The sequence below is a fragment of the Moschus berezovskii genome, chromosome 2, assembly GCF_049115385.1.
Source record: "Moschus berezovskii isolate FMDL1 chromosome 2, NW_MosBer_1.0, whole genome shotgun sequence".
Taxonomy (NCBI): Eukaryota; Metazoa; Chordata; class Mammalia; order Artiodactyla; family Moschidae; genus Moschus; species Moschus berezovskii.
This window is the reverse complement of record NC_142461.1, coordinates 107,235,214-107,262,000: the sequence shown is the minus strand read 5'-3', so window position 1 is coordinate 107,262,000 and position 26,787 is coordinate 107,235,214. Positions and strand designations below refer to the sequence as shown.

Here is a 26,787-nt window from a genome sequence, read left to right as displayed (position 1 = left end):
TATTCCACCGATTTCACAGATAAGCATCTAAGATAGACTGAGCATAAGTGACTGGCCCTGGATCACACAGCCACTCAATACTGGGAATCAGCCCAGGTGATCATCTCTATCTTGCTAGATTGACCCACATTTAGCAAAAGTAGCACTTTGAATTTAAGACAGGGAAGTGATGCCATAATTGTATATCTAAATCACAAAAGGAATAAAAGTAATCACATCATAATTTTCCCTTTTAAAATATAGAAGTGCATGAGGCTTCAACAGGCTTCACCTGAGGCTCAGTGCAACAGGAGAACTCTCTGCAGATGGAGGCCTGACCCACATTTCCCCCTTGGACATCTCTTACTTTGCTTTTAATTGTGCATCTAAACTAGCGGAGCTCTATCCCCTAAGCTCTTCTTTTCTCTCCCTAGACTTAGTTACGGGATGGTGGCTGGTGGAGTTCCTAGTCTGTGCCTTCTCTCTTGCTGGAGCGGAAGGGACTTGTTGGTTAGGTGGTCAAGGGGACCCCCTGCTCTGAGGACCCAGTCCTGCCTGGGCCTGAGTGTCTGTGGGAGGCTGGGAGATGTCCTGCAGTGAACAGATGGCATGGTTTCTCTTGTCAGAATTTAGATTCTGAGGGAAGCTGAGTTTGTCGAGGACAGCCAGACCAACAAGACATATGAAGGAAAAATAACAGTGAGATGTGCTTTGAAGAGAATTAAAATAGGGTGATGTGATAGCAACTGGCTTGTTACTGTCGATGAGATGCAAAGTCTTCATGAGAAGCTGAGATCTCAGGGATGAGGAAGGTTCAAGGAAAAAAGCCTCCTGGGTCTTGGGAACAGCAAAGGCAAAGCTGCTAAGGCTGGGAGAACTCGTGGATGACAGACCTTCAAGAAAGCCAGGGCTGCTGCAGCACAGGAGGGGGATGGACTGAGGGGTATGTGTGCAGGGGAGGCTAAGGAAACCTCTGTGAGAGCCTGAGTGGCCAGTTTGTTGGGCTTCATTTACCAGGATGAGGCATTTGGGATTCATTCTTAGAGCTATAGAAAGGGTTCAGAGGATTGAAAATGGAATAAATTGAAAGGGCTTGTTTTAAAATGATCACCATGGAAGTTTTGGGAAGAGACTGGATTGCAGCATGAGCGGAGAGGCGAGAAGACCTGGGTTGCAGGTGGGGGTGGGCGGTGGGTTGACTGGGAGAGTTGCGGTGGAAATTAAGTGTACGGTTTCAGCATCTACTCTGGGTTAAATGGGGGCAGTGAGGGAAAGAAAGGGCTTAAGATTAATTTTTAGATTTTTGGCTTTAATGGGGCTGTTTATTGAGATAGGAAAGAGTAGGGAAGGAGAGACAAAGATTTCGCTTCCAGCATTGTCAAATCTAGGATGCCTAATTAGATAGCAAACAGGAGGTATAAAGAAAATGGGCAGAAACACCCAGGTAGGGTGACCAGGCAATTGACTGTGCAGCCAGGGACACCTTCAAGAGTGAAAGGAGGGTGGGGTGGGATTTGAATTTTAAGTACTAAAGCTGGGACAACAGAGGCCAGATAGGAATGTCTTGGCAAAGTGGAATGTATATGTGGGAATCCACTTCCAGGCAAAGATTTTAGGATTGACAATATCAGATGTTTAGAATACTACAAAGATGTCAAGTGAGATAAGAACAGAGAGGAGGTCTCTTCAGTATCCATTGAAATATACAGATGATATATCACTGGTGATAATAAAAACCATAGGACAGCCTTATCTTAACAGGCTTAGGGATAGTGGTAGCCAGATGGGTATACACTTCTGAGTGGACATGAAGTAGGGAAGTAGGGATGGAAGCCATAGATACTCAAGAGATTTTGCTGTGGAGAAGTTGGTGAAAAATATCTAGAGTGCTGTAAGAGACCATTGCTGCTGCTCCTCAGTCACTTCCGTTGTGTCTGACTCATGGACTGTAACCCACCAGGCTCTTGTGTCCATGAGATTTTCCCGACAAGAATACTGGAGTGGGTTGCCATGCCCTCCTCTGGGGGATTTTCCCGATCCAGGGATTGAACCTGTGTTTCCTTCATCTCCTGCCTTGGCAGGCTGATCCTTTACCACTGAGCCACCGGGGAAGCCCAAGAGACCATTGATTCTCTTCTCAAAACTGGAAAGCAAGCCCCAGAACTTCCCAGTGGAGGTTCTCAGTTTTATTTTAGACTATGATTTCATTAGTTTCAATATTGCACTTGTGGAAAAAGAAATAACCACCTCTATTAGTGAAAATAACGGTACATGCAATTTTGGATCAAAATTTCTATTGTTTTTATTTGAATAATGTGTATTTGATTTTGAACTTCCTAGAAAAATCTAAATTGATGATGAGCTTTAATTTATAAAAGGACCAGCTACAAAATTTACCCTTTCAGATTACACTGCGTTCACATCAGGGCTCATGTCTTTCTGGAGTAGTGGAGTGAACCTGTGCAACTCAAGTATCAGCTTCCATTGGCTGTATCAGAGTTTCCTTGGTAGGAAATGGTGCTTGTCTTGAACCAGCTGGAGCATCTGCAGGGAATTTTCCTGTTTCTTTTTACAAATTTTAAAAGCCTGATCTTTTCTCTGAATCTGATTTTTATATACCCAACTTTCTTCAAACTATCTGCAAATAATTTTTTTCTTTAATATTATATAGATGTGTTTCTTAACTAGCATCTAATAATTATTTAGTAAGATGTTGCTTAAAATCTTTTTAAAATTACATATGTTGAGAATCTGCAAGCAGTTATAACTTTATAAAGGAGACACATGTTGAAATTTTCGATTTTAAAGCTGCTTGGTAAGGAGTTATTTTTAAAACTACTGTGTAAAATACATTCTCTTCAGAAAAAAGACCTGTGAAAACATTACATAATTATTCCTGGAATGATGTTGTAAGACCAGTGAATTCCTTCTTTTATGTACTTGCCAGAAGTAAGGAGTACCTGGCACTTAACACAGGATAAACAGAAGAGGCAGTAACAGAACAGGACAGTCTGTGTAACATTCTCTAAGTGTAAGTAGCCAATAGAACAGTAGTGTTTCATAGAGATTTTCGGAAAGAATTGTTAAGTATATATGATTTGTAAAACTTTTAATTTCACATTTTCTGATCACCTGCTTTTAAAAATGGTCTGATATTGTCCAATGAACTATTGTTACTCTTAAACATTTTTTAACATGTGTGAGAACTCATTTAGTCAAAATTTTTATAGAAAGGGTTGAAATACTTATGGGTTTTTGAATTGGTATTTTGGAGAGTAAATCACTTAATTTATTTTCCTTGACACGTTAAATATACAGCAATGATGTAACTTACGCTTGGAGAAGAAAAAAAATTTAATGTTTAATTCACTAAACTCTGTGTATATATAAAATTAATTACTGCTGTTCATTTCTGCTCTTGAAACTTTCAAGCTTGAAGATGCAGTAAAGTTTCTTCAAATTATCATGAACATTTCAATAAGTCGAGTGAGCGACTTTCACTTTCATTTTGGGCTTCCTTTGTGGCTCAGCTGGTAAAGGATCTGCCTTCGATCCCTGAGTTGGGAAGATCCCCTGGAGAAAGGGAGAGGCTACCCACTCCAGTATTCTGGCCTGAAGAATCCTGTGGACTGTATGGGGCTGCAAAAGGACACGACTGAGGGACTTTCACTTTCAATAAGAATGTATGGTAATTACACTTATCTAGAGTTCTTACTTTTACAAAGTACTAATCACTGTCTTTTTAAATACAAGAACCTTATAAACATTCTTCCGATGTTTTCTTCACTCAGTATCAGTAAACAGGAAAGCTGAAATTCAGAGGTGTGAAGTTATCTAACAGAGAAATTAAAACTAGAATGTAGTATTTTGATCTCTAGATTTGTGCTCTTCGCTTATACCTTCCTGGCATGGGGCTTGTCTGTGTTAACACCCCTTTAGGTAGTGCGTAAAAATAGCGTTTAGTCAAATTTACCTGAATTAAAAAAAAAAAAAAGCCAGTGGTTAACATAATACTTTTAGAGCAGACCCTGAATGTAATATTAACTCTGTCAGCATATGGTGTAAGAAGTTGTTAGTGGAAATTCTGACTTGGCTGGTGCTTGATTACATATAACTTTGCTCACTTAACTAACCAAAGAATGCAACCTGACTCATCACTTTGCTTAGAATATTGTATTTCTTTTGTAAAAATATGATTTGTACAACTTTTAAAATAATTTCACATTTTCTAATCATCTGCTTTTGAAAATGGTCTAGTATTTTCCTCTGAAAATATTTTTTCTTTTTAAAGATTACACTAAACTCATCGCTAAAATAGATGGCTGGCATTATGTAATCTTAGATGATATGTGAAATTTGGGGGTAGATATCTGTGGAGGTTTGATGACTTAAATAATAAGATGAAGAAAAATATGAGCTACTTTTGTTTTGTGGTGGAAATTATCTTTTTCCAGCTTTGAAAGAAAGTGAATTTGCTCAGTCGTGTCTGACTCTTTGCGACCCCATGGACTGTAGCCTACCAGGCGCCTCCGTCCATGGGATTTTCCAGGCAAGAGTACTGGAGTGGGTTGCCATTTCCATCTCCAGGGTATCTTCCTGACCCAGGGATCGAACCCAGGTCTCCTGCATGGCAAGCAGACACTTTACAATCTGAGCCACCAGGGAAGAGTTTATTTACTGAGATGTAATTGACCTATAACATGTATGAATGAATGTAAGGTATACAACATGTTGGTTTGATACACTTATATACTGAAAACTATTATCACCATAGCTTTAACACCTCTGTCTCATCACATAATTACTTTTTTTTTTTTAATGGTGAGAACATTTAAGGTCTATTCTTGCAAATCCTTTCATGTATATAATAAGAGTATTGTTATTGGCTATAGTTGCCATAGTGTTCATTAATGATTTCTAGAACTTATACATCTTATAACTGGAAGTTTGTACTCTTTGACCAAAATCTCCTATTTTCTCCAGTCCTTCAGTTCAGTTCAGTTCAGTTTAGTCACTCAGTCGTGTCCGACCCTCCACGACCCCATGAATCACAGCACGCCAGGCCTCCCTGTCCATCACCAACCCCCAGAGTACCTCAAACTCATGCCCACAGAGTCGGTGATGCCATCCAGCCATCTCATTCTCGGTCTTCCCCTTCTCCTCCCGCCCCCAACCTTTCCCAGCATCAGAGTCTTTTCCAGTGAGTCAACTCGTCGCATGAGGTGGCCAAAGTATTGCAGTTTCAGCTTTAGCACAAGTCCCTCCAATGAACATCCAGTCCTTAGCCACTGTTAAAACCATTTAATGTCTGTTTCTCCAAGTTCAGCTATATAGATTCTACATGTAAGTGATATCACAAGTATTTGTCCTTCTCTGTCTGATTTATTTCACTTAGCATAATGGCCTCAAGGTCCATTCACGTAGTCACAAATGACAGAATTTCCCTTTTTCTCCTAGATGAATTGTATTTCATTATATATATGGAATATTATGATATGTATATACCACATCTTCTTTATCCGTTCATCCATTGATAGATACTTAGGTTGTTTTCATCTTAACCATTGTAAATAATGTTAAGATAAACCTATGAGTACAGCTATCTCTTTGATATCCTCTTTTTATTTCCTTTGAACATACACCCAGAAGTGAGATTGCTAGATCATATGCTAGTTCTCGTTTTAAGTTTTTGAGGAAGATCCACATTGTTTTCCATAGTGGCTGCACCAATTTACCTTTCCATCACAGTGCACAAAAGTATTGCTTATAGGTGTTTAGTAGTTAAAGAAGTCTTCTTAGAAATGGTGAGATTAAAGAAACCTTAGGAAATAGAGAAAAAGCGACAAGTTGCCTAGAAAATCCCATGGACGGAGGAGCCTGGTGGGCTGCAGTCCGTGGGGTCGCTAAAGGTCGGACACGACTGAGCGACTTCACTTTCACTTTTCACTTTCACACATTGGAGAAGGAAATGGCAACCCACTCCAGTGTTCTTGCCTGGAGAATCCCAGGGACAGGGGAGCCTGGTGGGCTTCGTCTATGGGGTCGCACAGAGTCGGACACGACTGAAGTGACTTAGCAGCAGCAGCAGCAAGAAAGATTTTATGTGTTTCAGGTTATAAATCAATATGCTATTATAAAATAGATCTGAAACCTCAAAAATAATTTGTTTGATAGAATCAAAGTGGTTATACTTTTCACAATGGCTATATTTCTAAATACCTTGTAGAAATCTGACTTGCATAATTGAAATTTAGTTTTTCTCATAGAAATAAGTACATGAGATTTATATTTTTCTAATTTTACTCACAAAGAAACATTATCATACCTAAGATTCACATAAGTCAAAACTACAGAAAATGCAATAACACAATATTTTATTTTAAAGATCAAAAAGATGTATCATGTTATTATCTCCTTCTGGTTAATTGCTGCTAAGCACACACTGAGGATTACAAACTAAACAAATCCATTTATCCATGTAAGCCATGAGGTCAGATAGTTGAGACTATAAATAGGCAGATTTAATGATGCCATTAATAAGGAAGTAGAGAGAGTACTTCTAGGGTGTCTTGTTTACTGCCACTAAGCATATGCTCTTTAGAAAGCAAATTACTGAGCCAGATGGAATAAGGGAAAAGCTAAGGTGAGTAATAGAATTATTTAACCCAAAGTCATTATACATTCAGTATTAAGAATATAATTATATTCCACATTCATGTTTGAAATGATTATGCATTAATCTTTAGAATTAAATTTGGGTGAGTGTTTTCTGTGGAATCTTGGAGTTATATAGTTATGACTTTAAATGGAATGTGAGGATGTGTTCTTCTCACTCATTAACTTTGTCAAAACAATGACAAGAGTTATTTGTACAAAGACAGATTGAGGTGGTTAGTCTATAAACCATACGTATGGAAATATACAACTAGAAACTCATGTTTTTTGAACCCTACTGTTTCAACCTTCCCACAATGCTGCCCCTTGTAATGACTTGCATTCCCCTCTTTACTTTTTATTAAACTTCAGCCTACAGTCAATTCTGTTATTAAATAAACTCTCAAGTCATATGGAAAATCCAATGATGGTTCTGTTTGTCAGAGTAGTTTGTTTGTTAATCATTTTCACTTTGTAAAATATGTACCTACCCATTTTTTTTTTTTCTTCTCAAAGAGAAACTCTTTGGAAAACAATGTAAAACTGTTGTATAAACAAACAAAAATGAGGAAGTATTAAACTGTTGACTGGTTACATTTGATTGAGGGTTTTTTGTTTTTTTGTTTGTCTGAGAATTACTCTCATGGAATCACTAAAGATAATTTTCCAATTTTCATAGTGAATTGGAAAAAAGGTTGTTGGTCAAAGTTAATTGTCATTTTTTGAAGTGCAGATACATTATATCTCATCTAATTCATGAAAACATGCAATAGTTTTTCAAAGAGAAATAGAAAAAAGGTTAGTTTTGCTTGTGAGATAAAATATAACATTCTTTACTTTTCTAGTCGTTATTTTTTTTACATTTTTAGTTTTCCTAAATGTAAAAATAACATGGGACTGGCTGGTGCTTAAGAAATTTAGGGGACAAAAGAATGTAATGGTCTTTTTGTGAGAGCGTTGCAATAAATACATCAATACATTTTTATTTTAGGGTCAAAAAGTGAATGTGTTGTTATCATTTTAGCTCCTTTATCTTGGCATTTATCATAACAGGACCACACCTATTATACCAGAATTCTTCTGCTAAAAAAAAGTTGTTTTAATGGCTTTGATATTCTAAGAGCTATTTTTGAACAAAATCTTTGCTAAGACTTTGTGCTGTATTGACCACCAGTACTTGGCATGTTATATATGCCTTTGTTTCTAGTTCCACCTATTTCCTCAGGGAAAGTTTATATAAATGAGACTACTGTATATTTCTTTGTCATTTCCTTCTGTTGTTTCTCAGGAGGAAGAACTGCAATGGATTTTATTGTATTTCTATGGTAAATTAGCTACCTTTTTGTGGAAATGAAATATATGGTAGTTGGGAAGGCCTGGAATAGTATTTTGGGTTGTTTAAACTATGCAGATGACACAAAACTTACCTTTTAGCGTGTGAGTAATTTCCTATTTGAAAGGATTGTGGTTTTATAAAGCACAAAGGCACGGTTCTGATGAATTTAGTCTTTAGCATATACATGTCTTATGGTTTTCTTTTGCTGAGTCAGTGCTTCTTACAGTGAAAATAAATTGTATTTACTGGATAGATTCACACAATGTTTTTTTCTTTCCAATCTGCCACTATAAGTAGAATTTTAGGACTTCCAATAGTTGTTTGACCAGTGCTGGATGTACGTAGTAGGATATTCAGCAACAGAATGGCATCGGAGAAAGGAAATAGGCTTGGAAATGAACTGTTGTTGTTCAGTCTCTAAGTCACATCCAACTCTTCGCGACCCCATGGACTGCAGCACACTAGGCTATCCACTATTTCTTGGAGTTTGCCTAGATTCATGTCCACTGAATCGGTGATGCTGTTTAACTGTCTTATCCTCTGCCACCCTCTTCTCCTTTTGCCTTCAATCTTTCCCAGTCAGGTTCTTTTCAAATGAGTCAGCTCTTTTGCATCAGGTGGCCAAAGTACTGGCGCTTCAGCTGAAGCATCAGTCCTTCCAATGGATATTCAGGGTTGATTTCCTTTAGGATTGACTGGTTTGGTTTTCTTGCAGTCCAAGGGACTCTCAAGAGTCTTCTCCAGCACCACAATGAACAGTATGAAAAGGCAATAAGATAGTGTAGGTGCTGAATAAATTACCTGTTGTATGGGAGTGTATGTGGGGAGAACTAGTGTTTCTTTATCTCCTGGTTCAGAGTCTTTCTCTTGTATCATTACCTTTAACTTATGATTGCTATTTTAAAAGAGCTCATTTTAATTAATTAATCTATGATTTGACTTTTTTCACAACCTGAAATATAAAGTACATTTTTATTTGCTGATGATTATGGGAAACTATGTATAAAATAATTTCTTTGGAGGAGTTGCCTGACAATGTAAGAAAATATTAACAAAGATAAATGATTTTCTGTTAGATGGAAGGAGGGAAACAGTTTTAACGGGATCTGGATGTTAGGAATCCTAAGTGTTGATTGGTTATTTTTATATATTGTTTAAAGACAATCAGACTTTTGTAGGACTGAGGATAATTTATTCTGTTTATAAGTTTTTCTGTTTTCTGAGAATCAGGGTCAAATGCTCAAAGGAAATTGTCATTTTGTATCAAATACATCAAATGTCCTTTCCCAGTATGCTTCTAAGAAATTTGGATATTTTTTTAGAAAATTAGGAAGATAGTTAAGTACCTGATGCGCATGTGTACTTTATTTATCTGCAAGAGAGAATCCATTCATTGAACAATATTTTATTAAGCACCTTCTCTGTGCCCAAAGTTTCCTAGATCTTTCAGGATATAGCACTAAACGAAAGAGTAAAGTGCCTCGACTCAACTAATCACTAATCAGAAATGTGACCATATATAACAAGCCATTTGAACATTATCATCACTGTATGAAAAGGATATGGTATGGAAACTGGGATCTTTTGTTTCGTATGCCGCTATGTGCTTACAACAAATAAATACCTTCAAGATAATTAAAGAGACAGGAAGGACAACTCTTTCACAGAGGTCTTTATCTCTTTGTCAGTATTCTTTGTCAATAAATATTATTTGGTTTTAATTTCATTGTGATTTTTAATTATGATGGCGTAAATACAGTTTTTAATAAATTTTCACTTCCTTTTGTGAAATTATTTACTTGAGGACTGAAAGTAGTCATGAAAGCATTTAATTAATAGAAGTGGATTGTTTCTGGGGGAGGGATAAATTTGGGAACTTGGGATTAACAGATACACTCTGCTGTGTATAAAACGGATGGACTGCAGGGGCCTGCTGTGTGACATAGGACTATTTTCAGTGTCTGGTGGTGGATGGGAATCTGTAAAAGAATGCACATGCTCATGTGTGTGTATGGCTGAGTCACTTGTTGTACACCTGAAGTATTGTGGGTCAACTGTATTTCAATGGGGGGGGCAGGGAAGAGAACTGGATTGTTTCATGTCCTTCTTCCTTGGATAAAAGGGATTATTTCTACAGAAGTTTAAAATGATGGTTTCTGGAGAGTTATACTTATGTATTTATATCCTACTACTGCTTAGATTGTTATTCTATTAAGAGAGAAAATAGTATAATTTCTGACATAGATGGAGAAACAGTGAAAACAGTGGCTGACTTAATTTTGGGGGGCTCCAAAATCACTGCAGATGGTGACTGCAGCCATGAATCTAAAAGACGCTTGCTCCTTGGAAGAAAAGTTATGACCAACCTAGACAGCATATTAAAAATCAGAGACATTACTTTGCCAACAAAGGTCTGTCTAGTTAAGGCTATGGCTTTTCCAGTAGTCATGTATGGATGTGAGAGTTGGACTATAAAGAAAGCTGAGCACTGAAGAGTTGATGCTTTTGAGCTGTGGTGTTGGAGAAGACTCTTGAGAGTCCCTTGGACTGCAAGGAGATCCAACCAGTCCATTCTAAAGGAGATCAGTCCTGAGTGTTCATTGGAAGGACTCATGCTGAAGCTGAAGCTCCAGTACTTTGGCCATCTGATGCGAAAAGCTGACTCATTGGAAAAGACCCTGATGCTGACGAAAGATTGAAGGCAGGAGGAGAAGGGGACATCAGAGGATGAGATGGCTAGATGGCATCACTGACTCAATGGACATGAGTTTTAGTAAACTCTGGGAGTTGGTGATGAGCGGGGAGGCCTGGCGTGCTGCAGTCCCTGGAGTCGCAAAGAGTCAGACATGACTGAGTGACTGAGCTGAACTGACGTGTGTGAACTGATCCTTATTGTTCTCATTTTTCACCATCTTTCTTACAAAATTAAGTGGTAAATGAAGAGACAGCTGGTGTGTTTTTTGCTTGGACTTCAAGTGTTTGGATGAACTAACAAATTGAGTTTTGGGCCACAGTGTCTTAAAGATTTGTCTGTGTTTGGGTCAGAGTTTTCCAGCAATCTTATGTCTAGTAATACTGTCAAAGTTCTTAAATTTCAGACAACTCATTCATTGGGTCAAATAAACTTTCCATCCCCTTAGTAAAACGTGCCGAATGGCTGTCCTTGGCACAATGAACTCCCAAAGTCAGTAAGCTATTAATACGCTCTAGATTGCCTGCATATGCCTCTTGTTATATTTCATCAAAAATTTGTTTTGACTATTTCTTAACCTGTTAAGGCCTGTTTTTATAATTACTTATTATAATAATGTAATTAACCTAAATATGACAGACATATGATTTAAATTCAGTAAGAGTTGTCTGATAAAAGCCAAGTTAAATACTTAAGAAAGAATCTTTGGTGAGCCAGCTACCCCACCCCTCCAAAAAATGTACTGTTGAATTACATGTAATAAGGCAACTGAAGGAATGAAATAAAATGCTAAAATCAAGGAATTTGCGTTTGAATTGCTTGCAGGTGTCTTGAAATCCTTAACAAAGTTAAAAAAATTGGAAGTGGGAGGCAAGCCTTTATGTGCTGCTTATACAAGAAGGACAAGCTGAAAATTCAGTCAGTGGGTACAGTTGCAAATATAAACATTTCACTCTGCAACAAAGATCAAGAATTAATTTATCGTGTATTTTAAGTTACAGTGCTTAAGGTTTACTTGAACTTTTGATTTCTCACTTTAAATGGCTTTTTAAAATAACCTATTGATTAGAAATTTTAAAGGGTTTTTTTTATATTTGCATTCCTTTTTGATCCTTTTCCTAAATCCCTATTCTCAAACTGTTTTCTGTAAGAGAACATTAATATCTATTATATTTATATATTTAAAAACGCAATAGAATTTTTTCTCCCAATAAAAACTTTAAATATATGAGAAAAATGCTAAAAATATTTATGTAGTTTTATGTATGAGTATAAAAGTACAGTTTTGAACTACACTTTGTTATATAAGCAATACCTAGCGTGGAATCTTATGTTTTCTGTGTTTTGGTAGTGAAGCCAGTATATAAGTTAAATGCAGTTATACTGAGATTTCATTATACCAACTACCTCTTCCTTTGCTAGATATGTTAGTCTATTCAATGAGTATTACTTTGTATCTTGTCTAAAAACAAATAAGTTTAATTATGTTATTCATTATAGTTAATGGAAAAGCAGAATCTTATGGTCCTTGTTGTTTAGTTCCTAAGTCACGTCCGACTCTTTTGCAACCCAGTGGACTATATAACCCACCAGGCTCCTCTATCCATGGGATTTTCCAGGCAAGAATACTGGAGTGGGTTGCCATTTCCTTTTCTAGGGGATCTTCCTGACTCAGGGATCGAACTCCTGTTGCTTGCATTACAGAAGGATGCTTGTATACCCCTGAGTCCCCCAGGAAGTCCTATGGTCTGAGCTGTTTTAATTATAATCGAAATGTTTCTTGGATAATCAGTTTGTGTCTGAAGCTGTGTTTTATATAGTCTACATGTGACTTATAATTCTTGAATATTTATTGGTCTTTTGTAACTATTTTCAGTTACAAAATTTTAAGTGCCAGTGACTTCAAATAACATTGAAGAATCTTGGCTTTAAACTATTTATTTCCCTGTGCCTGTGGGAATTGGGAGGAATTATTACACCAAGTATGGACTGAGCATGCATGTAGTTACACTGAGTACTAGGAATACTAGGAAGAGGCTGTATTAGTTTTGTTGTAAAGTCTTCATATGAATGACATACTGTTCCAAGAATGGATGTGTACAGACGTGTCTGTAAATGTTCATAGTAGCATTATTTACAATAGTAAATAGAAAAAAGTAGAAACAATTCAGTATCCATCAGTTGATAAATTAATAAAATATATGTTCGTATAAAGGAATCCTATCAGGTAATAAAGAGTAAAAAAGTACAGCTAACACGCTACAACATAGATGAACCTCAAAAGGTTGTGGTCGTTGAAAGAAGCCAAACACAAAAGGACACATATTGTGTGATCTCATTTGTATGAAATGTCCAAAAAGGCAAGTGTATTGAGACAGAAAGTTGCTTAGTGATTGCTTAGGGCTTGAGATGCGTTAAAGTTAAGGCAAAGATATTAGAAAGAAAAATGATGATCCTTGCTTACTTGAAGCACTTACTAGGACTATTTGAGTAGAAGAAGCAATAAAGACTTTAAACATACCTTCTGCGGTATTATTGTACCCAACAACATTAACAATTCCTTTGGCATATCATCTAACACCCAGTTTTATTTACATTTCTCTAATGTTGCCAAGAGAATGCACTGGTCATAGCAAACACCCTCTTCCAACAACACAAGAGAAGACTCTACACATGGACATCACCAGATGGTCAATACCGAAATCAGATTGATTATATTCTTTGCAGCCAAAGATGGAGAAGCTCTATACAGTTAGCAAAAACAAGACCAGGAGCTGACTGTGGCTCAGATCATGAACTCCTTATTGCCAAATTCAGACTGAAATTGAAGAAAGTAGGGAAACCACTAGACCATTCAGATATGACCTAAATCAAATCCCTTATGATTATACAGTGGAAGTGGGAAATAGATTTAAGGGACTAGATCTGATAGATAGAGTACCTGATGGACGGAGGTTCATGACATTGTACAGGAGACAGGGACCAAGACCATCCCCATGGAAAAGAAATGCAAAAAAGCAAAATGGCTGTCTGAGGAGGCCTTACAAATAGCTGTGAAAAGAAGAGAAGCGAAAAGCAAAGGAGGAAAGGAAAGATATAAGCATCTGAATGCAGAGTTCCAAAGAATAGCAAGGAGAGATAAGAAAGCCTTCCTCAGTGATCAATGCAAAGAAATAGAGGAAAACAACAGAATAGGAAAAACAAGAGATCTCTTCAAGAAAATTAGAGATATCAAGGGAACATTTCATGCAAAGATGGGCTCGATAAAGGACAGAAATGGTATGGACCTAACAGAAGCAGAGATATTAAGAAGAGGTGGCAAGAATACACAGAAGAACTATATAAAAAAGTTCTTCACAACCAAGATAGTCACAATAACGTGATCACTGACCTAGAGCCAGACATCTTGGAATGTGAAGTCAAGTGGGCCTTAGAAAGCATCACTACGAACAAAGCTAGTGGAGGTGATGGAATTCCAGTTGAGCTATTTCAAATCTTGAAAGATGATGATGTGAAAGTGCTGCACTCAATATGCCAGCAAATTTGGAAAACTCAGCAGTGGCCACAGGACTGGAAAAGGTCAGTCTTCATTCCAGTCCCAAAGAAAGGCAATGCCAAAGAATGCTCAAACTACCGCACAATTGCACTCATCTCACAAGCTAGTAAAGTCATGCTCAAAATTCTCCAAGCCAGGCTTCAGCAATATGTGAACCGTGAACTCCCAGATGTTCAAGCAGGTTTTAGAAAAGGCAGAGGCACCAGAGATCAAATTGCCAACATCCGCTGGATCATGCAGAAAGCAAGAGAGTTCCAGAAAAACATCTATTTCTGCTTCATTGACTATGCCAAAGCCTTTGACTGTGTGGATCACAATAAACTGTGGAACATTCTGAAAGAGATGGGAATACCAGACCACCTGACCTGCCTCTTGAGAAACCTGTATGCAGGTCAGGAAGCAACAGTTAGAACTGGACATGGAACAACAGACTGGTTCCAAATAGGAAAAGGAATACGTCAAGGCTGTATATTGTCACCTTGCTTATTTAACTTATATGCAGAGTACATCATGAGGAATGCTGGGCTGGAAGAAGCACAAGCTGGAATCAAGATTGCCGGGAGAAATATCAATAACCTCAGATATGCAGATGACACCACCCTTATGGCAGAAAGTGAAGAGGAACTCAAAAGCCTCTTGATGAAAGTGAAAGAGGAGAGTGAAAAGGTTGGCTTGAAGCTCAACATTCAGAAAACAAAGATCATGGCATCTGGTCCCATCACTTCATGGGAAATAGATGGAAAAACAGTGGAAACAGTGTCAGACTTTATTTTTTTGGGCTCCAAAATCACTGCAGATGCTGATTGCAGCCATGAAATTAAAAGACGCTTACTCCTTGGAAGGAAAGTTATGACCAACCTAGATAGTATATTAAAAAGCAGAGACATTACTTTGCCAACAAAGGTCCGTCTAGTCAAGGCTATGGTTTTTCCCATGGTCACATATGGATGTGAGAGTTGTACTGTGAAGAAAGCTGATCACCGAAGAATTGATGCTTTTGAACTGTGGTGCTGGAGAAGATTCTTGAGAGTCCCTTGGACTGCAAGGAGATCCAACCAGTCCATTCTAAAGGAGATCAATCCTGGTTGTTCATTGGAAGGACTGATGCTAAAGCTGAAACTGCAATACTTTGGCCACCTCATGCGACGAGTTGACTCACTGGAAAAGACTCTGATGCTGGGAAAGTTTTGGGGCGGGAGGAGACGGGGACCTCAGATGATGAGATGGCCGGATGGCATCACCGACTCAGTGGACATGAGTTTGAGTGAACTCCGGGAGTTGGTGATGGACAGGGAGGCCTGGCGTGCTGTGATTCATGGGGTCGCAGAGAGTGGACACGACTGAGCGACTGAACTGAACTGAACTGAATGTTCACTTTGTCCAAATTGGATTAAGTTTCACACGTTACTTTGGAGTTTACGTCGCTTAACTCTCATTCTATGTCAGCTCTTACCCCTTCATCTTTTCCCCCACATTGTCGATTTGTTAGAGAAACTGGGTTGTAGACTATCCACATTCTAGAGTTTGATTATTATTATGTTGATAATTATTAAACAGCTGAACTATTTGAGCATAATCAGAAAATGACTAATGTTTCATCCTTTTGAATTCTTTTGAAATAGTTTTCCACAGAGCTGAGAGCAAGGGAGCTAGCATTTTAGAGTTTATAGCAACTGTTTGAGATAGAGATTAGCAGTCTTTCAGAAATTAGCAGCTTTAGGTGTTATGAGACTTGATTTATTCTGTTATATTGCTTCATTTCTCCTGGTAATAAGATGGATGGAAGACAGTGTGAAACTGCCAGTCATTCTCCCTGAGGAAAGTGAAAGGACTTTCACAAAGACTCCCCAATAGAAATGCAAAAGCCAATTGGGCTGCTTGGTGAGGGGATAATTGATGGAAGTCTTGGTAGACTTCTTGGGTTTTAATTCTTAATTTGTTGTATATGAAGTAATGTCTAGGTTGATCTTTTTCACGCTTTATTTTTCAAAAAAAGAAGCCTTTAGATCAAATGCGTTCATGCTTATGTATGTGTGTGCAGTTTGCCAACTATAGTGGTTTTACATAGAGCACAGGTAAGGACCTTTAATAGACATTTAAAAATGTGACCTGTGTTTCTTATTGAGAATGTTTCCCCTACATGCCTTTGTTTTAATAACATTTTTTTTAATGCCAGCATTTTCCCTTCTGTATTGATATAACAGATTTGTGTTATAAATATTGATATTTGCATAAAAATAGATCAGGTATTGGTTTTATTAGTATGTCTTTCATTTAGTCTATAAATGAGAGCCTTTTGGCTCAGTAAGATAGTCTGTGAATGAGGTTCTGTGTAGGTAAGACTTCTTTAGTAATTAGTCATTAAATAGAACAATATGTATTGATGGAAATCATCATTTTTCTTTCTAATACCTTTTCCTTTATTTTAGTCCAGTGGGTCTCAAACTGTAATGTGCTGGACCACTAGTATATAGTATTAGGACCCCATATTCAGATTCTATTTTAAAAAGTATAATGTGGGCCCATTCAAGCAGATCTGTATTAAAAGCAAGTTTCATAGATAATTCTAATGCTCACTGAATTTTGAGACTCTCTACCTTAGATATAATTTTATTGTAAATGAAATTGTGTATAGTTTTATTTTTAAATAGTTTGATTTGGAGGAAATTGCAAAAATAATGCTGAGGTTTCCCTTTGCCTTCCCCCAAGCTTCCCCTGATAATAGTATCTTACATAACCACAGAACATTATCAAAATCAGGGAAGTGACTTTGGTATAATAGATAGAGACCTTATTTAGATTTTTATCACCTCTTACATGCATTTTTTACTTAAAAAATTTGCCTTGATTTATAATTCTATGAAATTTTCATACATGTATAAATTTGTGTGGCATTCCACAAGCAGAATACAGAACTGTTGCATCACACCACGAAGGAACTCCCTTATATTACTGTCAATGGTTACACCCTGCCTCCAACTCTGGCAGCCAGTGATCTGTCTTCTATGACCATAAGTTTGTTACTTTGAGACTCATATATATGGAACATATAGTACTTAACCTTTTGAAACTGTTTTTCCCCCCTCAGCATAATGCCTTGAGATCATCCAAGATGATGTATACCAAGGTTTGGTTTTTATTGCTAAGTAGTATTCCATTGTGTGGATGCATCACAGTTTATTCCTTCTCACGTTGGAGGACATTTGGGTTGTTGCCTGTCTGGGTTTGTTATGAAGAGAGCTGCAATAAACATTCATGTATAGGTTTTATGCAAACATAAGTTTTCATTTCTCTCATGTCAATACCCAGGAGGAGATTGCTGGGTCAATGGTATGCATACGTTTAGTTTCATATTGTGCTGCCAAACTCTTTCCCAGAGTGGCCATACCACTTTGCATTCACTTTGTTCAAGACATCTATGAGAGATCTAGTTTCTCTGCATTCTTGTCTGTATTTGATATTATCAGTAGTTTTGATTTAGGTGGGTAGTGGTATCTCATCATAGCTTTAATTTGCATTTCCCTAAATGAATAATTGTGTCGGACATCTTTTCATGTGCCTCTTTGGCATTCTTAGCTCCTCTCTGGTGAAGTGTTCAAATATTTTCCTATTTAATGATTGAATTCTTTGTTTTTTAACTATTGCATTTTGAAAACTATCTATATATTCTGAATATGACTTTTTGTTGGCTATGTGTCTTAGAAATAATTTCTCCTGGTCTGTGGCTTGTCCTTTCATCCTGTTAACTTGGTCTTTCACAGAGCAAAAGGCTTTAGTTTTTGATGAAGTTCAGTTTACTGATATTTTAAAAAATCTTCTGGACTGCATCTCTGTTGTCATGTCTGAGATCCTTTGGCCTAAGCCTTGGTCCCAAGGATTTTCTCCTATGTTTTGACCTGAACATTTTATAATTTTATATTTTACATTTAGATCAATTTTAGGTTAATTTTTGTAAACTCTGAGACACTGTTTCTAAGTAGTTTTTCTAGCCAGCGTTTAAAGCTTATAGCTAGGAAACTTAACGGAGAAGGCAATGGCACCCCACTCCAGTACTCTTGCCTGGAAAATCCCATGGATGGAGGAGCCTGGTAAGCTGCATGCAGTCCATGGGGTCACTAAGAGTCAGACACGACTGAGAGACTTCGCTTTCACTTTTCACTTTCATGCATTGGAGAAGGAAATGGCAACCCACTCCAGTGTTCTTGCCTGGAGAATCCCAGGGACGGGGGAGCCTGGTGAACTGCCGTCTATGGGGTTGCAGAGTCGGACGCGACTGAAGTGACTTAGCAGCAGCAGGAAACTTGGAAAATTCATTCCTAGGATTTTTCTTTATCAATAGGCAGTGAATGTTATGACTTTGAACATGGTTTATGACAACAGACACCATTCCGAAACATAGATTTAAAACTTTAACAGAGAGTAAGGACTAAGTGCTGTTTGCTGCTGCTGCTGCTAAGTCACTTCAGTCGTGTCCGACTCTGTGCGACCCCATAGACGGCAGCCCACCAGGCTCTGCCCTCCCTGGGATTCTCCAGGCAAGAACACTGGAGTGGGTTGCCATTTCCTTCTCCAGTGCATGAAAGTGAAAAGTGAAAGTGAAGCCGCTCGGTCGTGTCCGACTCTTAGCGACCCCATGGACTGCAGCCCACCAGGCTCCTCCATCCATAGGATTTCTTCAGTTCAGTTTAGTCGCTCAGTCGTGTCCAACTCTCTGCGACCCCATGAATCACAGCACGCTAGGCCTCCCTGTCCATCATCAACTCCCGGAGTTCACCCAAACTCATAGTATTTACCAAAAAGTACATATTTGAGAGTAGGTTATTAAGGTTATGATTCAAAAGCATCTTATGCTTTCATTTTACGGTTGGTTAGTCTACCAGTGTGCTTGCTTGGCTGACATATACATTCCTACTGTTTAATATGAATGTGTGCATATATTTTAATAATTATGATATCCACATTTAATCCACATTTAATGTTTTTCAGTTCCTTACCTAGCTTGATTTGGAAAATTAAGAAAACATTTCAACTAAGAACTCTTTTTCTTTTTTTATTTTTTAAGACTTAATACTTTTAGGGTAGTTTTAGTTTTACAGCAAAGCTAAGTAGAAGTTACAGATTTTCCATATAACCTTGCCCCTACACATGCATTCTCCCCAGAATGGCACCCTTGTCACAACTGATGAACCTACACTGATACATTATAATCACCTAAGTCTATAGTTTACATTAGTAATCACTTTTGATGTGCATTCTACAGATTTTTGTAAATAAATTATGTTCGGTAGCGCTGGGTCTTTGCTTCTGCACGTAGGCTTTCTCCAGTTGCAGTGAGGAGGGACTACTCTTCCTTGCAGTGCACAGGCTTCTCATTGCGTTGGCTTCTCTTGTTATGGCTCACAGGCTCTAGGATTATGGGCTTAAGTAGTTGTGGTACATGGGTTTAACTGCCCCATGACATGTGGAATCTTCCTGGACCAGGGATTGAACCTGTGTCCTCTGCATTGGCAGGTAGATTCTTATCCACTGTACCACAGGAAAGTTCAGTTCTACAGGTTTTGAAAAAACATAATGACATGTATTCATCTTTATAGTATCATATAGGGTATTTTCACTACTCTAAAAATCTTTTGCATTCCACCTATTCATCTCTCACCAAAACACCTGGCAACCATTGGTGTTTTTCACTTTTCCATATTTTTGCCTTTTCTAGAATGAAATTAGTTGGAAGTATACAATATACAGCCCTCTCAGACTGGCTCCTTGTGTTTAGTAATATACATTTAAGGCTCCTCCATGTTTTTTTCATGACTTAATAGTTCATTTCTTTTTTAGTGGAAAAAGTGGAAATGATAGTGTAATATTTCATTGTCTGTATGTACCATAGTTTATTTATCCATTGACCTACTGAAGGACATCTAGGTTGCAAACTAAGAACATTTTAACTTCCTTTTAGGGGTAAAAATTTTTTTTTACTTTTACTATTTTGTTATTTCAGCGAAGCTAGTACATAAAACAATCCGATTGTGCGCGATTTTTCTGTCTTAAATTTAATAAGTAACCTCTTTTGAAAAAGTGGAAATATTAATATATAAGGCTTTTTATACTTAATTATTATGTGGCAAAGAAAAAAGAAGCCCAAGAAGTTTTGTGTAGTCTTCTCTACCCATCATTTTTGAATTTTTAAGTTGTATTGTCAATCACATTTTTTATTTGCCTTTTCAGACTAATTTTCATCAACTGCATCAACTTTTCCATGTACATTGCCTGCAAGGCAACAATATGAAGTTCAAAGGAAGCTTTCAGTAAATGATGCTAAGCCCAGTTGTTACAGAGCAAAAGCCTGTAATGGGGTAGCCAGTGAGCAATGGGTCATGGTTTTGGAGTTACAATTTATTTTGAAAAAAATTACCTACTAATCTCTATACTGTTTAAGAATTTAATAAGATACTAATTTTTTTTCAAAAAGGACTAGCACTTGTTAAGGGATTATCTATGTAAAACATTTGCACAGTTCCTAGAACTAGATAAGCTTCAGTTAAGTTAGTTTTGCAGGGCCCATTTAGGATATCTTTGAAATTGTTTGCTTGGACTCATTGCATTTTTAAGCTACTAGTGTCAGAGGACCTCATGCGGTATTTCTTTAATCTACCCAGATTCTTTCTATAACACTGAAGGACACCCAATTAATGCCGATGACTGTCTTTTGACTCACTGTTTACATTGCTTTCAAGTCTGTTTTTTCAACTTTGCTCATTTGTTTGGATGAATTTTGTATCTTCTCCATTGATATGTTCTTTGCTATTGAAGGCTTTCCTCATTTCTCCTCTTGTTGATGTTTGACTTTCTTAACTGTGCATAAAACAAACATCCCATATAAGATATTTAGAAAACCCTGAGGCAAGCTGAAGTTGCAACAACATTTATGGGACAGATATGAGAAATTTAATATTTAATTTTTAATTTATAGACACATTTGCCTACTTTAATCTTGTGTGATGGTTCCATATTCCACATTCACATATATATGAAAATGTATCCACTTATATTTTATGTTTTTCTGTGTATAAATTGTAACTTAGTGAAAAATATCAAGGGAAATTTATGTTTTCTTTCCTTTCATAAGGAATTTCCTTCTTAGAGAAAAAGAAGCAAAAATATAATGAAGATTTTAATTTGGAAAAGTTATTACTAAACTTCAGGCCTACTTTTAAAATTTGTTACCTTCACTGAGACTAAGACCTTCTTGATTTACACAAACTTGATTGACCTATATAGCAACCTTCAGGGGGTGTTTCAGACTCTGCAAAGTCCTTAGGAATGTCAATCATTAACTTTAAATGAATGCCTACTCTCTGTCGGGCATTACGCTAGACCTATAGTTATCAAACTTGGCTGCCCTTTAGAATCCTTTGGGGAGATTTAAAAAATCCTGGTAGCCAGTTAAATTGGAATTTCTGGGCATGGGACCTGGGCATTGGCATTTTATAAAACTCCTCAGGTGAGTTCATTCTGTTGTCAAATTTGAGCACCACTGGGTGAAGATTGGGCTGAGATAAGTGGGTATAGAAATTGGCAATCTTTTTGAGTGGTCAGAGAATACCTATATGACACGGAAATACTAATATTTGATCTGAAAGAGCTGAAGGCACAGGCAGTTTGAAGTTCTGTAGTTAAAAGTATTTGGGGCAGAGGGAGTGGCTCTGCAAATCCTCAGATGTGAAGGAAAGGAAAGAAGGCCAGGGTGAGCTACACAGTGAGCTGTAACCAAGTGATAGGAATGGCTTCCCAGAGCTTTCCACTGTGTCTCAGGCTGTAAAGAATCTGCCTGCAATGCAGGAGGCCCAGGTTCGTTCCCTGGGTTGGGAACTCCTCTGAAGAAGGGAATGGCAACCCACTCCAATATTCTTGCCTGGAGAATTACTTGGACAGAGAAGCCTGGCGGACTACCGTCCACAGGATCCCAAAGAGATGGAAATGACTGAGCAACTATCGCACGCACAATCAGAGGGGAGCTCAGATGCTGACATGGGGTGGCTCAGTGATTTCTTAGGCATTCATTTACATCAGGACTTCTGGGAGGGTTGTCAAAGGTGCATTGCAGGGCTCTACTCTCAGTGTTTCTGATTATTTAGGTTTAGGGTAGGGCCTGAGAGTTTGCATTTCTCACAAGATCCCAGCTGCCACTCTGAAATCACGCTTTGAGAACCAGCAGGCTGGCTCATCTAGGGCTAGTAAATCAGGACAGGATTTGGTTTTATTCTCAATGCTTTGGGAGACCAGTGAAGGGCCAGAGATGTGATGTAATCTGATTTACATATTTAGCAGATCCTCCTTGACTACAGAGAATAATAGATTTTAAGGGACAAGAGGAGAAGATTTTAAGGAACAAGAGGAAAAGGGGAGAAATCAGTGAGGAGGCTTTTTGAGCAGTCTAAGCAAGAGAGGATAGCTTAATTGCCAGGGTGTAGCAGAGAAGCTGGTGAAAAGTATACAGATTCAGGTTATGTTTTAGAGTTAAAAAGTCCACAAGACTTGATAATGGATTGAAAATACAATAGAGAAGAATCAAAACATGCCCAGAATTTTTGCTTGAGTTAACAAGGTGGTTAGCGTGGAGCCTTTTACATGGATGGGATATCCTGGGGAAGGGTTGGATGAGAATTGGGGTAAGAGAGGAGAATCAAGAGTTTTGATCCTGAGATAACTTTGGGACCTTCCAGGGGAGAAGGCCATGAAATTTAGGGGCATGTAAGTCAATAAACATGTCAGGGTTGGAGATGTGAATTTGAGGGTTATCAACTTGTAAATGATGTTTAAAGCCATGGAGTTTATGAAATTACTTGGGGGTGAGGATTGTAGAAAGAGAAGACAAAGGGGCAGACAAGAAACCCTGGGGTGGCCCAATACTTAGAAGTCAGACAAGGAGACTTCTAAGGGCATTGAGGCTGAGGAGTGGCAGTAAAGAAGAAAACAGTAGATTGTGTTTTTATACAAAGAGATAAAGGGAAGAGAATTCCAAGCAGAGGGGGGTTGGGCAGCTGTGAAATGTGTCCTTATTGGAATTTAGGAGCTTACTCAAATGTGACTGAGATGAATTGTATAATTGTCTATTAGATTTGAACACACAAAAGTGATTGGTGACCTTGACCAGAGAAATGTCTGTTAAGAGTCATAAAGTGCCTTGGGTCTCCCCATGTTGCCTTTCATCACTGCTTATCTTTTAAAGCCACTTTGATATATTCACTTTGATTAGCTATAAGGCTCATCAAGAAAAGGCACTTAATTGCTTCCCTCAAGCACATAGCACAGTGTTGTGTTCACCATTGGAACAGATTTTTAAGATAATCTTCCCTTGTTTTATTAAACCCAGGGAGACACACTAAGAAATTATTTTGAAGAACTGGTCTCTATCGCTGAAATGCGTAAGTTAGGAACCATCAAAATATTGCCAGATGCTTTGAAGGATGCCTCGTCAACACTTAACTACAATGCTTCTAATGTTTGATTAGTACAGCCCTGTATACTGAGAGAGTGAAAGTCATTCAGTCGTGTCTGACTCTTTGCAACCCCATGAACTCCAGTCCATGAAGTTCTCCAGGCCAGAATACTGGAGTAGGTAGCCTTTCCCTTCTCCAGAGGATCTTCCCAACCCAGGGATCAACCCCAGGTCTCCCACATTGCAGGCAGATTCTTTACCAGCTGAGCCACAAGGAAAGACCAAGAATACTGGAATGGGTAACCTATCCCTTCTCCAGTGGATCTTCCCGACCCAGGAATTGAACCGGGGTCTCCTGCATTGCAGGCAGATTCTTTACCAACTGAGCCATTAGGGAAGCCCAATACTGAGAGAGGGTGGCTGTTAAATTTCTTTTTGGTCATTAGAATTTAATATTTTAAAAACCTACTGTTAAGACATGATTTCATTCTTACATTTTTTTTTAAATATCAAAGCTGTATTTTCGTGTAGTATTTCTCTGAATCTATAAGGATACAATATAAATATAGCAATCAATTGAGATCCTACTGGACGTGAGTAGCTTATTAAGAATGCAAGATCTCATATTGGGTTGGCCAAAAAGTTTGTTCAGTCTTTTCCATAATATGTTATGGAAAAACCCAAACACATTTTTGGACAACCCAATACAACTGAAAGCTTTTTTTCTTTCAAGCCAAGTAGAGGCATTTGAGTAGACACTTGTTTTGCTGAGCTTCTCTTTTATTCCTTTTCATTTATCTTAAAGATACTAATATTGACAGGGATGGAGAGATGATTGCAATGGATACATGATTTTGGAGTACTTTATAGATCAAATGATAAAAAAAATCGGTCAGTAGTAGTAACAGGATACTGTTTAAATTCTGTGTTAAAGTTAAATTTGGGTATTTTAAAGTCATGTTACTTCATATTGTGGGATTGTACCTTAATTTTCATTGTGAAAATTGAATATAATATCACCGACTCTGTGGACATGAGTTTGAGTGTACTCCGGGAGTTGGTGATGGACAGGGAGGCCTGGCGTGCTGTGATTCATGGGGTCGCGGAGAGTCGGACACGACTGAGCGACTGAACTGAACTGAACTGATTTCATATTGTGGGATTGTACCTTAATTTTCATTGTGAAAATTGAATATAATATTGAGATAATTTTAATGAGTAAAATAATACTTAAGCAATAATTTTACTGTGGCTTGTTATTTTTAGGGCTCGATTAATGGATTTTTGCCTTGACATAGAAAATATTTCTATCTTAAATATCTTTGCAGTATTGGAGAAGGAAATGGCAACCCACTCCAGTATTCTTGCCTGGAGAATCCTGTGGACAAAGGAGCCTGGTGGGCTGCCGTCTATGGGGTCGCACAGAGTCAGACACGACTGAAGCAACTTAGCAGCAGCAGCAGCTACCACCCTTGTATAAAATTTGCTGTTGTTACTGTTGAAACTAGTGGCCTCTGAGGAGCAGAAACAGAGTCAAACTAGGTCACTGGTGAAGAGGAGCTTAAGTGGAAATCCCTAGAGGAGAAAACTGGCTCAAACATCATTCTTATTTAAAAGAGGTGTAGGGACTTCAATGGCAGTTATGGTACTATAATTTTAATATATTAATAAAAACTAGCATTCATAAGCCATGTTGATATGTTACTCTCTTTACCAGAATTTCCTATGCTTAGACTATGCTAAAACTTTGATTATTTTTACAATACTTTGGCTTTGGGTGACATTTAACCTAATTTTGTTATCACTTCAAAGCATCTCAACTAAAACATTTAAAACATTGGGAAGTATGTGAGTAAGTGAAAGGCATTTAAAAAATTTTTGCTGGTGAGTAAAAGGTCAAGTAAGTTAACAAAGTCTTAAAGCTACTTAGGATTCAGGCCCAATGCAGGCTTCTGTGTGGTATTCCTTTCACTAGACTACAGGATATAGTGAGCAAACTTTAGATAGACACATTCCTGAGTTTAATGCAAATGGATCACAGTTGGGAACTAAGGCATAGATGAACCTACAGCCTCTACCTCCTAAATATTACTTTTCTTTCACAAATGGAGTCACTTTTCTTTTTTCTTTGAAGTATATCTTGATACCTGCCTTCTCACCCTCACAGAGGATTTTAGCTTACTCCCATTGCTCTGAATTTTCAAGGTTGCCTGTTGTATGTTTTGTTTTTTTTCCCCCTTTGTATTTGTTGCTTAAATACCTACATATTGCATCTTCCCTGTTGGATTTCTGATTCATTGTGGAAGGATCTTGGTTTGATTCTCAATATGCTTGCCAATTTTCAGGGCCAAAGGTGACAAATGCTTTATTATAATTGTAGGGAACATTGAGGTGTTCTTAATAGATGTTCCATGTAAAAAATATTTCAACAAATGCTGTGTTCTACTTTTTCTTTTAAGTTGGCTTACCTTTAGTAATTTAGGTGGATTTTCATCATAGACTCAAAGCTGAGTCAGTCACATATATACAGAACATTAAAACTGTTAGAATTCACTGCAATATGCAATACACAGGGAAAATGTCACAAGGAATTGTGATTCAATCTGGACCTCAAAGGATATATAATATGTGTCAATGCAGGGAAAACAGGGAGGCCATTCAAACAGAGACCAGAAGGAGGAACACTTGGAGATGGGAAGGTACCTTCAAAGATGAAAGCAGGAGATAGGGAGGTGACTGTGGTAGAAGGTGGTGCCTATTAGACCTTCTGTGGTACCACTTCTCTTGAAAGCCAGGTTCATTGTGCGCGAGGTTGTTCTTGATGCTTTACCTCTGTGCCTGTAGGGAGTTGGACTTGTCTTCTGACCTTTCTCATGAAACTCCTCTAAAGCCCTAAAGTTCTCACTTCTCCCTTGCTAATAATACTACTGCATACTTTTCAATATTCGTCTTCTTAAAAATAAAACATGAGTTTCTAAAATCCAGCACAGCTAATTATGATGTACCTTAGTGGTATGACTTTTTTCCTTCTCAGTTAAATGCTTATGTACCTCATCTTATGGGAAGTAGTCACAGAATTCATTCATTTAGCAATATGGGTGCCTGCGATGTAGCAGAAATTGCTCTAGAGA

General features: G+C 37.8%; 1 protein-coding gene across 2 annotated transcripts in view; it reads left to right on the top strand.

The window, feature by feature from the left end:
- Positions 1-26,787, top strand: part of COBLL1 (cordon-bleu WH2 repeat protein like 1) — a 175,417-nt gene that overhangs the window by 74,331 nt on the left and 74,299 nt on the right. The window contains exon 1 of one of the 2 annotated variants that reach the window (XM_088829801.1): positions 3,598-3,662. The exons of the other annotated variant lie outside the window; for it this stretch is intronic. Coding sequence (XP_088685927.1) covers positions 3,613-3,662 — 50 coding nt within the window. The 5' untranslated portion in view covers positions 3,598-3,612. Of the gene's footprint in view, positions 1-3,597; positions 3,663-26,787 lie in introns of those variants that run through there. 2 annotated transcript variants of the gene reach the window in all.